The 18,549-nt window shown below is 36.6% G+C and overlaps 1 protein-coding gene across 2 annotated transcripts; it reads left to right on the top strand.

The window, feature by feature from the left end:
* The first annotated feature begins 509 nt into the window (after positions 1-509).
* RUFY2 (RUN and FYVE domain containing 2) lies at positions 510-18,368 on the top strand. 2 transcript variants are annotated; one of them, XM_010227614.2, is made up of 17 exons: positions 510-694; positions 1,143-1,260; positions 1,591-1,692; positions 2,841-2,964; positions 4,018-4,079; positions 4,771-4,836; positions 6,610-6,679; positions 7,404-7,505; positions 8,101-8,217; positions 8,846-9,013; positions 10,186-10,283; positions 13,756-13,875; positions 15,681-15,810; positions 16,440-16,534; positions 17,325-17,373; positions 17,500-17,577; positions 18,200-18,368. In XM_010227614.2, the coding sequence occupies exons 1-17, from the start codon at positions 565-567 to the stop codon at positions 18,341-18,343; spliced, it is 1,773 nt and encodes a 590-aa protein (XP_010225916.2). In that variant the 5' UTR covers positions 510-564; the 3' UTR covers positions 18,344-18,368. The 2 variants fall into 2 exon arrangements, with proteins under 2 accessions (XP_010225916.2, XP_088381273.1); XM_088525147.1 differs by having other exon boundaries at positions 513-694; positions 6,613-6,679.
* The last annotated feature ends 181 nt before the right edge of the window (positions 18,369-18,549 follow it).

The following is an 18,549-nucleotide window of genomic DNA, read 5'->3' as shown; positions in this document are numbered from 1 at the left end:
CAATGTTCATGTGTTCTGTTTTCCTGGACCTACTCCAGTTTTACTCATTGAGACTACATAAAAAGGAAAGCACGTGTTTTTTGTCACTGTGGCATGAGGATCACCACAGAAACACAAGAGAGGTATGATGTCATGAGAGGTATGAGGTCATGAGTATCAACGCACCTTTGACATCATGGTGCTAGCACTGATGCCTGTTGTGCAGCTGAGTGTTTGAGCACAGTTTTGGTGCCTGATTTAAACTGAGTCTTAGTTACTGACCACGACCAGTATGAACTGAGACAGTAATGTAATAGAGAACTAATGTTTCCAGCCTTGTTTGTTCACTCAGCTATTAAAACAATGTAAGAACCGTAAAAGTGTGTGTTCTGCAGTATATGTTGTTCTGTAACATGGTTCTTTGTAGCACTTGGTAAATTTTCCATTATCTACATTAAGTTTTTTTAAAAAAGAGACACAAGTCATTTTATTGTGCATCTTCTAAAATTTGAACCACAACCATTTTTCTTTCATGTCGTAGCTGTAAAAGACCCTACAGCTGTGGAAAGAGCGAATTTACTAAACATGGCTAAACTGAGTATCAAAGGACTTATTGAATCAGCTTTGAGCTTTGGCCGCACTCTGGATTCCGACTACCCTCCTTTGCAGCAGTTCTTTGTTGTCATGGAGCACTGCCTGAAGCATGGCCTTAAAGGTGTGGTAACTGTTCTGCCTGCATGGTTCTCATACCACGCTTGGCAGTTTTCCATTCTTTAACATTTTTCCTTTGTTTTTTTTCTTCTATGTGATAAAGTCACGGTGCCTTGGAATACTTTTCAAAAGTAAATAAAATGTGTAAATTGTCAGCCTTTTTAAATCAGTTGTCACTTCTAGTTCTTTGCAACATATCTTCCCCAACTTTTCCTTTTGTAAACCATTTGTTACTGTAAATAATCCAGAGATTACCAGGACTGCATGTATGTTACTTATGTTTATAGTTAGTCGCACCTCCTGCATTTGTTGTTTTCCAGCACTAGCAATTTTATGGTCACAGCAAAATAATTCTTAACATAAGTAATCAGTTCACCAATGTCAGCAGTTATTTTAAAGAAAGCTACTCCAATAACATAAGCTAACTTTGTTATTCTCTTTCCTTTTGCTAGTAAGAAAATCCTTTCTAAGTTACAATAAAACTATCTGGGGCCCTCTAGAACTTGTGGAGAAGTTATATCCAGAAGCTGAGGAAATAGCAGCAAGTGTCAGAGATTTACCTGGCCTCAAGTAAGTGGTAATGGTAATACTCAGCAAGAAAACATATATTGGTTATATTATGACAGCATAAAAGTAACTTATTCACTGCTTTAGATCTTGTCTGAAGTGCAAAGGTGCATTAAGTTATTATCCACTCTTTTGTCAGTCTGGATGATAGAATACCAAGTATCACACTTGCTATTTTGACACAACATAGATTTATTTTGCATTTATGTGCTCGCTACATTTTGCATGTGCAGGCGCTAGAAGAGGAGGCTGTAAGTAGGTTGATAGAGACAATTAAGACAAATTAATGTATTATTGGCCTTGGACTTTGTTTTCTCCGTTCCCCCTTCTCAGGACACCCCTGGGCCGTGCCCGTGCCTGGCTACGCTTAGCATTAATGCAGAAGAAAATGGCTGACTATCTTCGCTGCTTAATCATTCAGAGGGATCTTCTCAGGTAAACAATTAAGTAGATTTTATTTAGGGTCTTATTCTAGAGAATTATTCTGGTCTTTTGAGGACGAATATTATTATGTTATATTTGCTACTTTTTAATATATCTGTAGTGTGGCAAGACACATTTTTTTTGGTCTGTGGGCTGATTTTTTTCCAGTGCTCATAGCAGAGAGACCAGACACTGCTGGGTCATGAAGACTGAGGGACAGCTGACAGGTGATGAGATGATATTCTGAGGGAAAGCTCATTTGGGCAGAGAGCCCTTCTGCAACGTGCCTGTCTATTCTTTCATAGGTGAGGGTGATGGGGAAGTGCTCCCTCTTTGTTCCTTGGCCATGCAGAACAGTGGAATAGAAACCTCTGGAGAGGTGAAGAATTCACCACAAACATATGCATAGTTTACTAGTAGACAAAGATTGCATGGAGGACTAGTGCCTTGCCTTGAAACTTCCTCTCCTTTCACTAGTCCAAAACTGGCATTGCTCTGACTTACACAGCTTTACGTTCTCTTATGCTCTGTATAACTTCTTCTTGGAGGTGGCATAATTGAAACACATAAGGAAAAAGGACTTGCCATCTTAATTTCAGTTCTATAATCTCTACATATTTAATCTCTTATCTGGCTTCTTTAATTTCAAGCAAGTATTTGTTAAAATCCAAAACTATTTTGTTTGCATGCAAAGCTTTTTTTTTTTTTTTTCTCCTTTCTTCTGGTAGCATGTTTTATCATTTTTTTTATCAGCATAAGAATGCTCTGATTTGCTTTGACCAAACATCCATCTAAATGAGCACCCTATCCAAGATCCAAGACTGGCTAACAGTAAATGTATAGAGAAGAGTGGTTTTGGTAGGGGAAAAGAGAAGGGGAACAAGATGAATCTTAGTCCCCAAGTTACCAAGCCCTTCAGCAGGTTGTAGCCTAGCCTTCTTGAGGCAACGCTGGTCTCTCTGAGATGGAGCATTTGCTTTCTAGTTTTAAATATTCATGGTGAAGTCAAGGTGTGGACAAAGTCAGTTAATCTTCAAGAACATTCGAGTAAGGCTAAAACAAGAAAAACAACTGAGATTTAAATGTTACATGCTATTAATTTATTACATGCAGTAAGTTCCACAGTGTAACTATTTGATGCAATTCTTCTCGTTTAACAGTGATTTTTATGAGTATCATGCACTAATGATGGAGGAAGAAGGAGCAGTTATTGTTGGGCTGTTAGTGGGGTTAAATGTGATAGACGCTAACCTGTGCGTAAAGGGAGAAGACCTAGATACACAAGTAAGTCAATACAGGCTAAATAATGTACATGTGGTCCATAAGACTTTTATGTGCAGTAGTTTTTGTTACTCCAGGGTTGCGACTGGCCAGAGCTTCTGCTAGAGACTTGTTACAAAAATTTGCTTCATGTGGTGTTATACAGAACTATATGTGGTGTCTGTTTTCAGTCCACAAAACAAGACTTGTTCCAGTAAAGTTTTCCCTCTTTTGCAAACTGCTTTGACTTTGAACTTTGTTCAAAGGTAAAACTTGTTTTCAAAAGATAATTGTTGCTTGTCCAGATCAGTTTTTACAGTAATTCTGGTTGTGAAAAGCAGCATAAGTCTTCAGAGAAAAAAGCTACAGTGAACAGGAAAGGAAATGTCTGAAGGGTGGTAGAAATCACATCCAGGAATGTAGATTTAATGTTTAAGGAAAAAAGCAAACAAACAAAAAGTATGCGTGTATGCACACATAGAGAATATCTGTAAAAGCTTTTGGAGGAGAGACTTTTAGAAAACCTTTTAAAGGATCGGGATAAAAAACAAGATATGAATGAAGCAGGAGAGTGTTGTGCAGACCAAGGGATCTCAAGAGGAAACAGGTAGATTAGAGAAACTAAAACACATTTGTGAAGAGGATGTTCAGAGATTAAAAGGAATGGTTTCTGTAAAGCAAGCAGTGTGTTTGTAGAGGTTCACGGATGGAGATAAAAGTAGAACTCATGGTTATGTTACTTATAGCCTATGCGATTAATCGAATGTCTTCCTGTAAGTTCTTGGCTAAGCTCAGTTAAATGTAAGTTGTCTTTTCTTAGTACTTAAAGGGATTTAGTTCATTGCATATTGTTCATTTTGTTTTAAATGTAAGATTTTAAACTAATGAGATGCTTTTAAAGAATCTTAAAGTTACCGTTCATTTCTTTATGCTTCCAATAAATATGCTGGATATAGATCAATCTGAGCAAAGTTGATGTAGCTGAGATATGAGTAATTATGTAGACACAAAACCATGAGTTTTTAAAAAAGTGATTGCTTATATGATATAAAACTGTATACATTTGCTTTCCTGTAGGTGGGAGTGATTGATTTCTCTATGTATTTAAAGAGTGATGATGACATTGGGGGTAAAGAAAGGTAGGTTCTCCCCATGTACCTCAGTTTGCTTATTAATAAGTAGTTAGTTGGCTGGCATCCTCTTCTTCGTAGAAGTAAGTCAGATTCCTAAGAAATGAAGTTTCCTGATCTCACAGTCTTGAGCAAGATTATGCAGTATGTTGTTTTGCATTGCTAGTTAGCCTGCAGAATATTTGTACTATGTAGGAATCCAAAGTAGCATCACCTATTTTCTTTACTTGATGGACAATACTGGAGAATTTCAGGATGGCTGTGTAAAGCCCTCTTGCCAAAGATACCAAAAGCTGGCCAAAAATGAGGAGGGAAAAAAAAAAAAAAAAGATGAAAAGCCAAAGAACCCATTAAGAGTTAAGCCCTTGGACTGGGTTTTGGTCAGTTTTTCAAAAAATTCAAGTAATGGTAAGGTAAATGAACGTGCTTTTCTTATTTTGAGACTGTGTATCTTTTTGATATGTTATGTATAGTAATTGCTCGTAGTCACAGCTTGGGGTGTTTTGTCTCTCACTGTTGTCTTTTGCCAGAAGTAGCTCACTTTATGGTAGCAAGATGAAGTTAGTTCCTTTTCTTTTAAACATTGCATATGATAGTGTATACATACGTATATTTGACAGGGACAATACATATGCTAGATAAATCTATTTGCAGTACATGCCTTTTTGTTAAAGTTCCTTTTATAATATTTGTGTTTTAGAAATGTCCAGATTGCTGCAATTTTGGACCAAAAGAATTATGTTGAAGAATTAAACAGACAGCTAAAGTAAGTATTATTTTAAAGTATGCAGGTCAGTCCAGGTTTCTGGGTAAAACACCTCTGCTTCCTTTTATAACACAGTTTTGGAGCAAGAGCTGCATAGAAACAGTTCTTTGAGGGTGCAGCTCAATTTTTATGCTTTCCTTTTTGTTAGCTGGCACTCACAAGATTATCTTTAGATACTGAAAGCTACCAGACCAAAACTGTTAAAGGTACTTTAGGTTCAGGGCTTCACAGAAGCAAGCTAGGCATGGATACCTTGTCAGAAATATGATTTTAACTGTATTCCAGTCAAGAGTTTTGTGCAAGTTTTATTCAGTGTTCTGCATGAATTCACATATTTTAGTTTCTTTGTCTTTGATAATAGTTTAGTTTGTAGCTGTAATGGTTAGGAAAAAATGGTTAGGATTACAATTGAATGGATTCATGTGTTGCTGGAAACTGTATGTTGTAGGTTGTGGTTTTCATAGAAACATAATTTTCAGGAAAGCAGCATTAGCTACTAGTATTGTAACTGAAGAAAGTTGGTGCCCTGCAGCACCCCTTTTCTTTCCCCTTTCTGCTCACTTGGTGGGTGAGTAAACCTAACCCACAGCAAACCTAGTCCTAGATTTGTTAGTGTATGAATAGAGGAATAGTGGTTGTAGGTACTTGAAGAGTATTGTACAGAAGGACATAATGCAAAGAGCTAAAAAAATACAAGAACTGCTGCTATAGGATCTTCTTGCCTTTTGAAACAAAATAGTATGTTTTTGCTTTTAAAGTTGATAACCTTGATTATTAGTTATTATATGGCTGTTGCAGTGGCACAGGTACCACGTGGATTTGTGCCACTGAGCAGAAATGAACAGGACACAGTGCTGCAGCAGGAGACAGTATCAAATTTACAGTGGTGCAGAAATTATGAGCCAAATGGAGCAAGAGCAGAGGTGATTGTGTAATGTAGCGATAGCTCTCCATGTCTCAGCCAGCTTGTGTTTATTCAGCATGTTCTAGTCCACTGGTTTATGCATGGAACTACTGCAGACCAGCAGCTGAACAGTTGTCCTCTATACATCATAAACTACATCAATCTCTTCCACCTGGTCCTTCTTAGTGAGCTAGTAACTTCCCGAGGGCACCACGGTAGAAACAGGGAAAAAGGAAAGGGTGTTACAGAACAGGGTGTTTTTTTTTTTTTTTCTGTGCATAAAGGTCAGGCCAAAGAAACGGACAGTCAAATAATAGACGAGATTTGGTCAAAGGGTTCTGTTCAAGAAGACGAAAATGTGTACAAACAGAAGGGAAATCAAACTCTGAAGTCTTACAAGTGAAAGCAAAAAGCAGCAAAAAAGAGGGAGCCTGAGGATAAATTTAAAAAAAATGTAGAGAAGCAGATGATTTTATAAAAGAAAATGGTTTTCAGAGGAAGAGATCATGTAGCGGTCATATATGAAAAACTGCTGAGCGTCTGGAGAAGGGTTTTCATTATACTGGAGGGAATGAGAAGGTCACACACTTGGGAGAACTGGAGGGTTTGGATACAGTATAGATGTGAGGATAGAGGAAGAAATGTAAGGTCATGCCAAACTCTGACAGGGATGACCTTGGGAGTTGGGGAGAAACATAAATATTCAACAGAGTTGACTAACTTTCTTACATTAGCAAAACCTCAAACAATGTCCACAAACCCGCTACCACTTAACATTGATTGTTGTACTTGGCATTAAAGCCTTTGAGCTTTCTTGAATAAAATGTATTGTAATTTTGAGTAATGGTTTCTTTCTTTCTTTCTTTCAGTAGTACAGTTAACAGTCTACATGCAAGAGTTGATTCATTAGAGAAATCAAACACTAAACTAATTGAAGAGGTATTGTTTATTGGAAATATATAGTACATTTATTACTCTCAGCTACTGTTTTTATAAAATATTTTAATCCACAAAAATACTGCTTGTGTTCAGATACCTTTAATTTGTCTTTAAGAGAAGGTGTGGCAGTTGCAGGGATTGAAAGTCATCTTCCCTTGGCAACATGCAGTAAATGCATTCTGCAGAACATCACAAGTTCTTGCTGACAACTCAAACAAAAATAATTTCTTTCTTAATACCAGCTGTCAGTCCAGTTTTGTGTAGTTGACTAGTCCGTAATGGATGACACCAGCTACTGCACAGAGAGCAAATGTAGTTCAACAAGCAGTTTCTGTTGGTTCTCAGCTCTTACCAGTAGATACTTTCTTATTCATTTACTGTGTGTGCAAGTTTTTTTATTTGTCTAACTCTGCTCTTGTATTTATATCCTAGATTTTCTTGTATATTTGGTGCCTGACTAAGTTTGATTATATTTAACTTTATGAGAGAGAGCACTTTTTTTTAAACCCAAGCTACTTGAGCAATACCTAACAGAGTGGAAAATTGAAAAGTCTAAATTTGTCTGCAAAGGAAGCTAGTTTACTCTGTATTAATGTATAAAGATACATTTATTTAGTAGACTCGGAGAATATCGTGGTCTTTCATGCAATAGAACATTTTTATTTTTCTGCAGAAAGAGGATCATACTTTTTTTCTTTTTTTTTTCTTTTTTTTTTTCTTCCAGTTAGCAATAGCCAAGAACAATATAATTAAACTTCAGGAAGAAAACCATCAATTAAGGAGTGAGAATACACTTATTTTAATGAAAACGCAACACCATCTAGAGGTATGCCTGTTTTACTATGTTTAAAGTAATGTGGTTTATCATCATTTTAATGTTCTTACATAGAAACATTAAGCAAGCAGTAGCTGGGCCAGATAGATTTATATATATATATATATATATGTATGTAATATAAGGATATATTAGATCTTGAAAGTACATAATGGTATAAATATATAGAAATTATGCAAGTCTAGGGCATTTTATTACCATATGCAAATATTATAGCATTTTTTTCTTCTTATCTTTGTATTTTTCTTACCTTTGTCCTTTTTGCTTTAAACTGTCAGCTATGTCTAAGGGCATTTAGGACAATATTAAATATATGTCATTAGGAGTAATTGCATATACAATTGCTTAACATTTTTTTTTCCTTTGTTGTATATTGAAGTGAGAAGGACTGTACTGCAGAACAACTGTTTATTTTGCTAGATTTACTCAATGAATTCTCATTATAAAACTAATGGGCATGTAGCAGAATTAGAAGCTCCTTCCCTGTTTGTGTTGTGCTTGGAGATTGTATGTTTGAGAGTTAAATATATTTATCAGATGAATTTCCAAACTTGAAATGGGAAAAAGAATCTTCGTATCTTCATAGGTAACTAAAGTGGATGTTGAAGCAGAGCTTCAGACATACAAACACTCCAGACAGGGTCTAGATGAAATGTACAATGAAGCACGGAGGCAACTTCGAGAGGAATCACAGCTTCGACAAGTAAGTGCTCTTTTCTAGGAATATGTGGCATTTCAAGAAGATTATGTTTGTGCAGGGTCAGTATATAAATATTTCTAGCTTCATTTTTGTTCCAGTTAGATCCTGCCCTTTATCCAGAGTATTTTTCTAACTGCATGTTATAAAAATGCTTTTCAAAACACAACCACCAATACATTAATATATCTCAAACAATATTGTTAAAAGCGCAGAAAACGCAAGTTATTTGAGAACGCTATAGGTAAGTCACTAGCAGAACTGTATGCATTATGTTAAATATTTCCTATGTTAAATATTTCTTACAAAAATAGAAGTACTTTAGTTCTATTTTTATAACTAATAATTAGCCAACTCTTTATAATAAATTATTCTGCTTATGTTGCATAATGTAAGGCATCTTCTCCCAAGGTCTAAACAAGAAAGATGTGAGAGCTGCTAAGTGCATGAGCATAAAGTTTCTATAGTGGATGATATTTTACGTGTTTGTAGGCAAGAATAGAATTTCTCCGGTGATGAAATAGATGGTGCTGCAGCCCTATTAGAGCTTAGCTTTTGTCTTTTTCAAAAAAGAAGATAAAACATATGTATTGTTTAAAGAGTCTGCAGTGCATTGTGTTTCTGTGTTTTATAGGATATGGAGAACGAGCTAATGGTTCAAGTTAGTATGAAACATGAAATAGAACTTGCTATGAAGTTGCTGGAGAAGGACATCCATGAGAAACAGGACGCTCTCATAGGCCTTCGACAGCAGCTTGATGAAGTTAAAGCAATTAACATGGAAATGTACCAAAAGCTGCAGGTAAAGGAACTATCTATTGTTAAACTGATTAAATTACTTTAGGACTGAGAGATTCACTACCCTTTTGTTAAATTAAGGAAACAGCAGTGTTTAATAGTTTCTTTCTGCTTCTTAGGTCAATTTGCCATTTCAGAACATTTCTGATTCAAACATGACTATACACAAAGCAATTTTTAAGGCAATCCCTTACTGTTATTGGGATTATCGAGGAAATGGGCACAAGCATAACCACATGGCCTATTAACGTCTCCTATGGAATAGAGAAATGCTTTATCTGATTATTTTCATGGCTGTGTTGTACACAAAACTGCAAGAACTATAGAAGATGCAGGCAGGTAGTGAGGTATTAAAGAGGAGATCCCAAACACCAGGAAAGTTAGTGATGAATTACTTAAGTATAAGGGTTTTTGAATTAATGGAACAAGTTTTCAAAAGAAGCACCAGAAATTAGTCGAAATTGTGGCAAAGTGAAGGGAAAAGGATACAGGGCTGCTGCAGATAGGTGAGGAAATTGGACTAGGAGGAAAGACTACTGGAAAAAAAAAACCCTAAGAGATAGTTCTTAGATATGTTCTGTAGTTGTTTTGTTTGTTTTCATTTAAATGTATACTTTTGGGGACCATGAATAACCCTGGTTTCTCTTATTAACATTCAAACTCACTTCCTGGACAATGAAAGGAGTAAGACAGGGATGATCGTTCTTCATCCTTCCTTTTCAGGGGCCAGTTTATAGTGGTGTTCTGCACAGCAAGGGTAATACTGTACCTGTAGTATGTTAGTAAAATTCTTAAAATATTTTTCAGGTGCAGATTTAAGAGCTGAAAAGAGTTGGATATCCTTTCCAAGGGCATCTTAGCCGTTTTTGGTAACTAATGGGCTGCTTGAAAAGATAATCTGTGAATTTAAGTAGAGTTGTAAAATGACTAAGAAAGGAAACTAAGAAAATTAAGAAGTGTTCTTGTTAAATATCTTATACATTTGCAAAGTATAGAACTACAAATAAACTTTAGGCATAACATTTGGTCTAGGTGTTTTTTTATCAGTTACATTTTTAAAAACTGGCATGCATAAAAGGAGTCAAAACTCGAAGCCATTTTAACATTTTTTCCTTCAGACATTGAAGAAAAACCGCCATGAACTAACAGTGTAATATGAACCTTTTTATAATATAGGTTACTGAAGATGCCATGAAAGAAAAGAATGAAATAATTAGTCGATTGGAGGATAAGACCAATCAAATTAATGCAACTATGAAACAACTAGAACAAAGGTACAGGTTCATCTTTTTTTTCTTCATTCATTTCTCCATCCCTTTCCCTTACTGCGTTCCTGTGCTGTTGCCACTGAAATGTAAATCTCAAGTTGGAAACTGAAAAGTGTCTGAAACAGCCACAGGTGGCATATCGCTTTTTCTTTTATTGTAATAAATATATTTATTCTAATCAGAAACCTGAACTTTCATTTTTCTTCCTCCACCATCTTTCCTCTGATCTTGGTTTTGTTATCTCTTTTTCTTTTCCTATCTAAATGAAATGCAAAAGAAACCGAAGCGCTGATTTTATGCACATTTAAGCATGTGCTTAGTATAAGTATTTAATGCCTTCAAAGATCTCTGTTATTTTTGTTAAAATTACTAAAATTTTCAGTTGCTGAGAAAGTACCATTTTCTTCAATGACATAGGGAGTTTTTACACTGAATGCCAGAGAAGTGAAACAGCAAAATTCCAGTGTATGAACTTATGTTATGGTTAGAGTACATATTTTACATATTAAAATAATAAAATGTTGTTCATATGTGTAATTTAGTGGCCTATATGCAACATTGATCTCTTAAATTGTAAGACGTAACATATCCATAAGCCCTGTCATGTTGGTGTTTGACATGTCGTTTTTTCTTTTAAAATTGATTATGAAAAACATGGTTATGTATTTAAAAAAGTGACATGAATATTCTTTTATTGACATCCTTTTCCCTCTTTTTTCTTTTTATCCTTTATCCTTTATCCCAATTTTTATTTTTACTGTTTTGCTGCCTTCATCCATCTTTAATTTTTGTCCGCTGCATTCATGAAGTGACAAAGATCTGTTAACTCAAACTAGGACTATTGCAATGTCATTCATCAAATGTGCCAGCAATGAAGCTCAGCACCAGTATAAACTTGTCAAAGATATATCATTCTGAAAGCTTCTCCAGACCTCTTGTGTTTAAAAAAAACTACTGACAAAATAAAACAAGATTTTTTAAAATTACAATTTAAAATCTAAAGTGATACTAGAAATCTTGCACTGTAATTGGCTGTAGCTGGGTTCTGTTGTTTTCTGAAGGAATCCCATCCCCCTTCTCACTTTACCTCTCAAAAATAGTAATTGCACTTTTATTAAGCAAGCAGACACTGGTTTTCTAGTGTCTTCTTAATTGCTCAAGTTCACTTTAAAAGGTCTTTACCTTGAGTTCACTTTGTTACGACCTTTGTTTCTAGTCTAGTGCCTTTTTTTTTTCCTTTTATTGTACTAGTAGATTTTGAAAGTTAACCCTTGCTTCTTTCTTTTATTTTTAGGCTGCCTTTATCTTGAGATAAAGGGGTTGGATTTTTTTGTGTGTTTGTTTTTAGTTTTGTTTGGTTCGTTGACTTTCTTTTTTGGCTGTACCTAGCACTGCTTTCATAAACAGTGTGGGGTTTAACTTTAAGCGTTACACCAGAATGATACATTAAAAAAAAAAATGGAGGGGGTGGAGAAGGCTAAAAACTTTTGTTCTCTATGTACAGGGGAAGGATTACAGGGTTTGGGGATAAAACAGCTAAAGCACAATTCTGTTCTGCCAAAGGGGGATAAAATGCTTTTCCAGAGGTGCATGGTTTGGAGGGCAGCCTTGGAGAGGAGGGCCGGCAGGAAGGGCTGTGCCCCTGGCAGCAGCTGCAATTCCTGCTGGGGATGGCAGCGTTCGCCTTCAGGGCACCCATCCTGCTTGTCCTCTAAGTGTCCCGCCTGCCTGTGGCTGTGGCTGTGTGTGAGGCCTTGTCCAACCTTCATTTCCCTCCTTCCAGCCCTTGTTAGGCTTCCCAAATGTGATTTCTGCTTTGAGTTGCTGCTGCTTGCGTGCACTGCTGGAATAGATGTACTTTATTTGGACATTTAGTCTGCGTGCAGGTAAGAGGAAGACCCAAACCAGAAAGTCCCAGCAAAGCAACAGAGTAGCGTGCAGCAGGAAGGCGAGCGTCAACCCCCTCGTAGCCAACCTGTGCAAACGAGTGTCTGCCCCGGGGCGACCGCAGCAGCCCAGGCTGCAGGGGCGGCGCTGTGGCTTGCCCCGGTGCTGGGCTGGTGGCCAGCGAGAGCCCTGGCTGTGCCGCTTGTGCACGGCCCCACACAGCTGCCGTTGCAGCTGAAAGAGGGCTCTAGCTGCCTCGCTTCTCTCCCGTGGGGCTTCCCTCAACCTCTTTTGCCCTGTGAATTGAGCCTGCTTTTACCCCGTGTTGTCGTCCTGATGCATCTGTTTTGGCCTTCTTTGCACTACAGTTACAAAGATGGCTGGGAATATTGTTAACTGGTAGAGCTGACTGGGATAGTACAAGTCCTACAATGTAGTTTCATTCCAGTGTTTTATCACTCATGTACTGGCAATTTTTGGAAACTCCCACTGGTGCAACTTCATCAGTAGAAGCACAAATGTAGAAGACAGACTGCCAGCTCTTTTATTATTTTTATTTTTTTGCATGTTTATTCTCTCTTTAGCTAGCTGCTGGGAAGAGAGAACTCGAGCACCAAGAGCCAGTGTCTCAGACTTCACCCATGAGTGGGGACTTAAAACTTTTAAAACAAAACGCTTCAGGGGGGGAAATGGAGTAGTATTTTACAGGCTCTCTTCATCAAGACAGGCGTGGCTGTGGTAATGCAAGTTCCATTTTAGTGCCCTTACCTCCGTTACATTCCAGCTTTTTTTGGACTGAAGAGATGGCCAGGCAGCGAGAAACCACAAGGAATTAATGTATTTCAAGGGCAGGAAAGTACTAGCTGATGCAGAAAAACAACCTTTGAGTTCTTAAGAAGAGATTAAATAAAGTTCTGGTTGATTAATGTTTTGTTTATTTTGTCTATAATATTATTTTAGCCGGTGTAAGAATACATTATTTTTAATACAGATTATTTAAATTTATTTAGTAATGTGATTTAGTGGAGGTAGTTGTTTAAATGTAGTGGGATCCTTCAGGCCGTGTCTTCTTGTGTGCAGGTAGTTATGTTTTTGCTGTTTGATTGCAGTGCTTTGTATTCAGCCTTATGCCTGAATTGTTTTGAGCTGTTTTTGCACAACGTACACTCTGCCCTGTCTGAATGGGTGCTAGTACAAGGCAAATACTTTTACAGGCTTTATTTAAAATAAAACCCATCCCGAAATAACACATGAACATATGCTAAAAATAAAAAGCAAAGCATTAAGATATATGCTTCAATTCTAAAATATGTATCATCATGCTTTGGCATCTGTTAACATGAACATAAAATAAAAAAAAAGTATCCAGATATACAGTGATTACTCTCTTACTGTATTAAAAAAAACCCAGGAGCTATTTCTCTACGCATTGTATGGATTTCTCGTTTGAGTTTGTGAGTACCCCCCCCCAAACTTTGTTTTCATTTAGAAATGTTCCTATTTCCCCATTTTTTCTTTTATTTGTCTTCTTCACCCTCTACACCCTAGTTCTAGCCTCAGTTTTACCCAAAGTTGATTTGAATTACACCAGATTGCAGCAAGCAGAGAAGGCTCAAAGGGAAGCTGAAAATGAGGACGAGAAACTTAAAGAGGAATACGTGAATAAATCTGAACAACTGCAGAGAGAATTCTCCCAGAAGGAGAAACAGCTGTAAGTATGTCTTTCCTCTTTGAAAAATATACACAGTAAACATTCTGCACTGCAGTATTGTTACAGGGCCAGTCTGTACAAGCTGCTTGTTGGTAAATGAACAAAATGTAAATACTAAACATGCTGATACTAGTGACTGGCACTGTGAAAGGAAATATGCCATTCCAAGGAGGTTGTGCCACCTTTGGGCACTTAGGAAAGGATGTATAGATAGAAATGAGAGATCAGCAGTGGTTTTTTTGGCTGAAAGTACCAGCTTGCTTCCTGGAAAATTATCGTAAGAAGAGGAAAAGTATGTAATATGGTAACAGTAATCCACACACTTATCAAAATCCAGAAATAAGTAAGAATATAAGCTTACAGAAGTGGCATAGGAGTAGTATAGCTGATTCTCAGAAGTGGTGTAAGTAATCACTCTGCAGGAAATAATGATGATAATAAAAATCCACTAGATTCATAAATATATTAAAAAAAAAAAAAAACAAAAACAGAAAGCCAACCTCTGCCCTTTCTCCTGTTAAATCCTTAGCAGCATTTAATCTGGAGTGTCCAACCAGCTACCTGTTGTGAGGAAGCTGTCAGGAATGAAAGCACTTAACGTAGATGTGTTGATTTAAATAAATATCTAAAGTAAAAAGCTCCCTGAAGGATCAGGTGCTTTCCCTGTTTAGAAAGAAAACAAAATATTTAAGATGGTGCAAATCTATGGCAAATGATTGGAACTTAAAAAAATGGTGGTTTCCAATCTGCTGATTAGCCCGCCTTGCCTCTCTCATAACTCTGAATGTTATAAATTTGTTTAACTGGCATGACAAATGTTTACTTTACTACCACAGTCATCTTTACAGATTTTGGCAAAAGTTCAGACCCCAACTTTAGAATTCTGCATTTCTGAAACCTCAAGGTCATGATCACTTCTGATCTTTTCCAACCAGATGCTGAGGTAGTGTCCCAAAATGTAAGTCTTTCCTTTACAAATGATTCTGGTTTTAAAATAGGAAAACTAAGTGTGACTCTCCACCCAAACCCTTGCATGTCTACTCTCAGACTTTTTCCTCCTTCATTGCATTGGCAAGGCTTAGATGTAGCAGCTTGAACAGTGTGCTTCCGTCCTTGCTTTCTCTGTGATGTTCTAAAATCTGACTCTTCCCACCTGAAATTGTGGCTGGAGTGGATCTTGGATCACAGTACCCCTAATTCCTTTAGCTGGTGTCAAATAGCTATAAATAATAGCATTTAGATCCTTCTTTATACCTGTAGAGGAAGCTCACTAAAAACAATCCTCCCCATCAATTCTATTAAAATTTTTGCTAGGCCTTAATCTAAAATAAAGACTCACACCTAAAGACAGAATACGAAGTAACTTCCATGAGCACAAGAGATGAATGCAATCATTCCCCGCAGCATCAGTGGAAGGTGGTTTCTTTGCATTTATTTTGGAAACAAACTATGTAAATTCAAAGGTGGGGGTTTCCTGTTACATGTGTCTGAAAAGATACTTCAGGGTTCTGTGAATTACCTACTCTTGCTCATATTGCCAAGATCAGCTCTTCCAAATGTGTAAGAGCCTTGATCTTTTTAAATGCACTTCTTTGTGCAAAGCGCTTTCTACATGGCCATGTTCTCTCTGTTACACCTATCTAAAGTGCTAGGACATTGCTGCATTATTACGTCAAAGAGAAAAGTCAGCTGATCAGTTGCTTGTTATGCTAATAGTATATAGAACTCAGGAACAAACTCATTTTTAATTTGTAAAAAATGATACTCTTGTGCACAATGATTTTCTTCTTGTTTTGCAATTCTAGGCTTCAGATGGAAACAGATTTGAAAATAGAAAAAGAGTGGCGACAAACCTTAGAAGATGATCTTCAAAAGGAAAAAGAAACTGTATCTCAGCTCAGAATAGAGACCCGAGAAATAATTAACCTTAAAAAAGTAAATTCTTCAGTAAGATTAAAACTCGATTAGTAATTTAGAAATTGACTGCAAAACTAATTTGTGGACTTAAACGTGGTATTTTAAGACTTTATGCAACTAGGTGAGAAAGATTAGATTATTCTGTCAAATAGATGTTGAAAATGTATTTGGGAAAGATTTAAAAAAAAAAAAAAAAAAAAAAACTCTGTGTCCAGTGTTCAGATCAGAACTCAGTCCTTCGAATAAGGAAAAACTAAGGCCTTGTTCTCCATTCTCAATTGTACTGAAGTCTTTGTCATCTTGTGTTTGGACCAAAAATGCTTCAAGTTCTCTCTATCTTGGTATGCATGGCTATGTAATGGTATTTTTCTCTGCAATCAATCATTTTTGCTCCCTTCCTGGTGAAGCCAGAAGAAGCAAAAATGCTTTGCCTTTTATGATCTGAGAGAAATTTTTCTTTGTTTGCTGCTGTTAGATTTGGGAATCTTAATAGAAGATAGTGTATTTAAAGCAATTAATTTTACTTTCTCAATAAGATCAGCTTTGGTTAGGAATAGCTTTCTAAACAGTAGGCATAGTAGGCATATAAAATCAATACTGTTCCTTTTTGTGAACAAATATATATGTGTGTTTTTTTTTTTATTTAGGAGTTCCTTAAACTTCAGGAGAAGAACAGATGCCTGAAAACCATATGTCAAGACCAAGAAGCAGCTCTCCAAGAACTGGCATCCAAACTTAGCGAGTAATTACATTTTTCATGTTTATATCTGTCATATAAAACTGATTGAAGAAAAATTATAGGATGGTAGTCATGTGAAGTACATTGTGTAAGACGTTATCAGGCCAGTAATCTAAAAAAATTTAAAAGTGTATCTGGCTAGGTCAGATCTAGTAGCATGCATTTCCTTCTGTGAGGATTGGCCAGTCATGGTTTCCTGTCTCTGAGCCACGAAGATTCTGTACGTGACAGTCTCATACTTTTGTTTGCTCTGAAGTCTTGAGCCTTCGTCAGAGATGATCTATCCAAAACTCCTCAGTCTCCAGCGAGCAGTTAGCTCTGAGCACAGCACTGTTGTTACCCTCCACGAATACTGTTTCATTTGGTGATATTCTAAATAGTTTTGTCATGGCTGGTGTAGGCTTTCCATCAGTTTGGCTGGTTTCTCCATGAATCCCGGTTAAATTATGATTTCGTGTGAGCCTAGAACCTTCAGTTCCAGTTTTGGTGCTGAGTGCGCGCATGGACTTTTACTGGTGGAGGCTTCTGTCGTGTGCATAACCCCCAGTGATTCTACAGCCACCCAGAAAGGATTATGAGTTCTTTAGAGATAACTCGTCTTTACTTGTACAGTGCTTAGTACAGAGTGGAGGGTGACATTGATTGCATCTTTTGGGTGCCACTTTAATGTTAATCACTAGCTAAAAGTTCATAATACTTTCCCCATACGGCTTTTAAATAGCTTGTGCTTTTAAAGTTGTTGGCTGTAATTGATAACATAAGAGTTTGAAATAGCATACTCTTTATTTTTTAGATCAAAAATGAAAATAGAAGATATAAAAGAAGCAAACAGAGTGTTGCAGGTAAGTAGGATTTGTAAGAAGGAACTTCTGATTTTTTTTTTTTTCTCCTGCCATATGTATTTCTGGCATATCTTCGTGTTACTGTATTAAACTTTACCAGATACACTTACTATTGATTTCCTCCAGGGACAGGTTTGGTTGAAGGACAAAGAAGCTACACACTGCAAGCTATGTGAGAAGGAATTTTCACTTTCCAAAAGGAAGGTAACTCTCCAAAAAGACTTCTTCCAACTTGTTTAGGTATATTATGAGAAAAATTTTAATTGTCTTAGAGATGCAGCACAGAATGTCAACCTTGAGGTGAATGCATAGGTATTTTTGAAATGTCTTTCTAGTTGTTTACTTGAGGTTGACCTTAAACAGAGTTGGGTCCTAATCTTAAAAGAATTTCAGCATTTTTGGTGCAGTGCCACAGAAGAACATATTTAGAATTTATTCAGCTTAATTTGCAGAATCATCATCTCGAGCCCTTGTCAGCTCTGGCATTGTTACAGTTTGCCATATGTGAACGTCTTTCCATTTGATGTCTTTTATAGGTGAAAAAAAAGCTTAAGTATTATTTTAAAATCATCTTTGTTAATTTCTGTTCTTGATGTGTACAAGAATATTTATTTTGACTACTTTTTATGTTAGATCTCAGTAGCTGCTTGGCAGAATCATCCATTTTCTACCAAGTATCAGTGTTTATGTGCTATTTTTATTTGATGAGGTATTTTAGTGCTTCTTAAGCGAGGGATTGAAAACAGTCTTCAGAAGTGTTTAGGATTGCATTATAGATTGGTATATAGATTTTTCTTTTCTTCCTTCCCTTCTTTCCGTTATTTAGCATCATTGTAGAAACTGTGGTGAGATCTTCTGTAATGCCTGCTCTGACAACGAGCTGCCTCTGCCTTCCTCGCCAAAGCCTGTTCGTGTCTGCGATTCCTGCCATGCGATACTTATACAGAGGTGCTCTTTTAATGTGCCATAAAAGTTTTACAAAATGTTTATCAACTATTCCTATTTAACTAATTCTGTTTAAAAAAAAAAAAAAAAGAAGAAAAATGTAAAAACGTATCCAGAGTTATTTCTGGAATTTCAGGTAAGCAGTCTACAGTTGTATTTTCAAGGTACTGTAAAGGAGTTACATGTCTGCTTTCTTTTGAGACAAATGGAGAAAATGGGACTCAATCACGT

The sequence above is a fragment of the Tinamus guttatus genome, unplaced genomic scaffold, assembly GCF_059628265.1.
Source record: "Tinamus guttatus ecotype Peru unplaced genomic scaffold, ASM5962826v1 Tinamus_guttatus_pri_ptg000023l, whole genome shotgun sequence".
In the NCBI taxonomy this organism is placed as follows: Eukaryota; Metazoa; Chordata; class Aves; order Tinamiformes; family Tinamidae; genus Tinamus; species Tinamus guttatus.
Note: the sequence above shows the minus strand (reverse complement) of the source record. Positions and strands in the feature narration are given on the sequence as shown.

Bases quoted from the DNA above. Each gene is read 5' to 3' on its own strand.
- RUFY2 (XM_010227614.2), top strand. From the start codon at position 565: ATGGCTAAACTGAGTATCAAAGGACTTATTGAATCAGCTTTGAGCTTT. The intron at 4,837-6,609 runs GTAAGTATTATT...TCTTTCTTTCAG, and splicing joins GAATTAAACAGACAGCTAAA to TAGTACAGTTAACAGTCTAC. The intron at 17,578-18,199 runs GTAACTCTCCAA...TCCGTTATTTAG, and splicing joins TTTCACTTTCCAAAAGGAAG to CATCATTGTAGAAACTGTGG.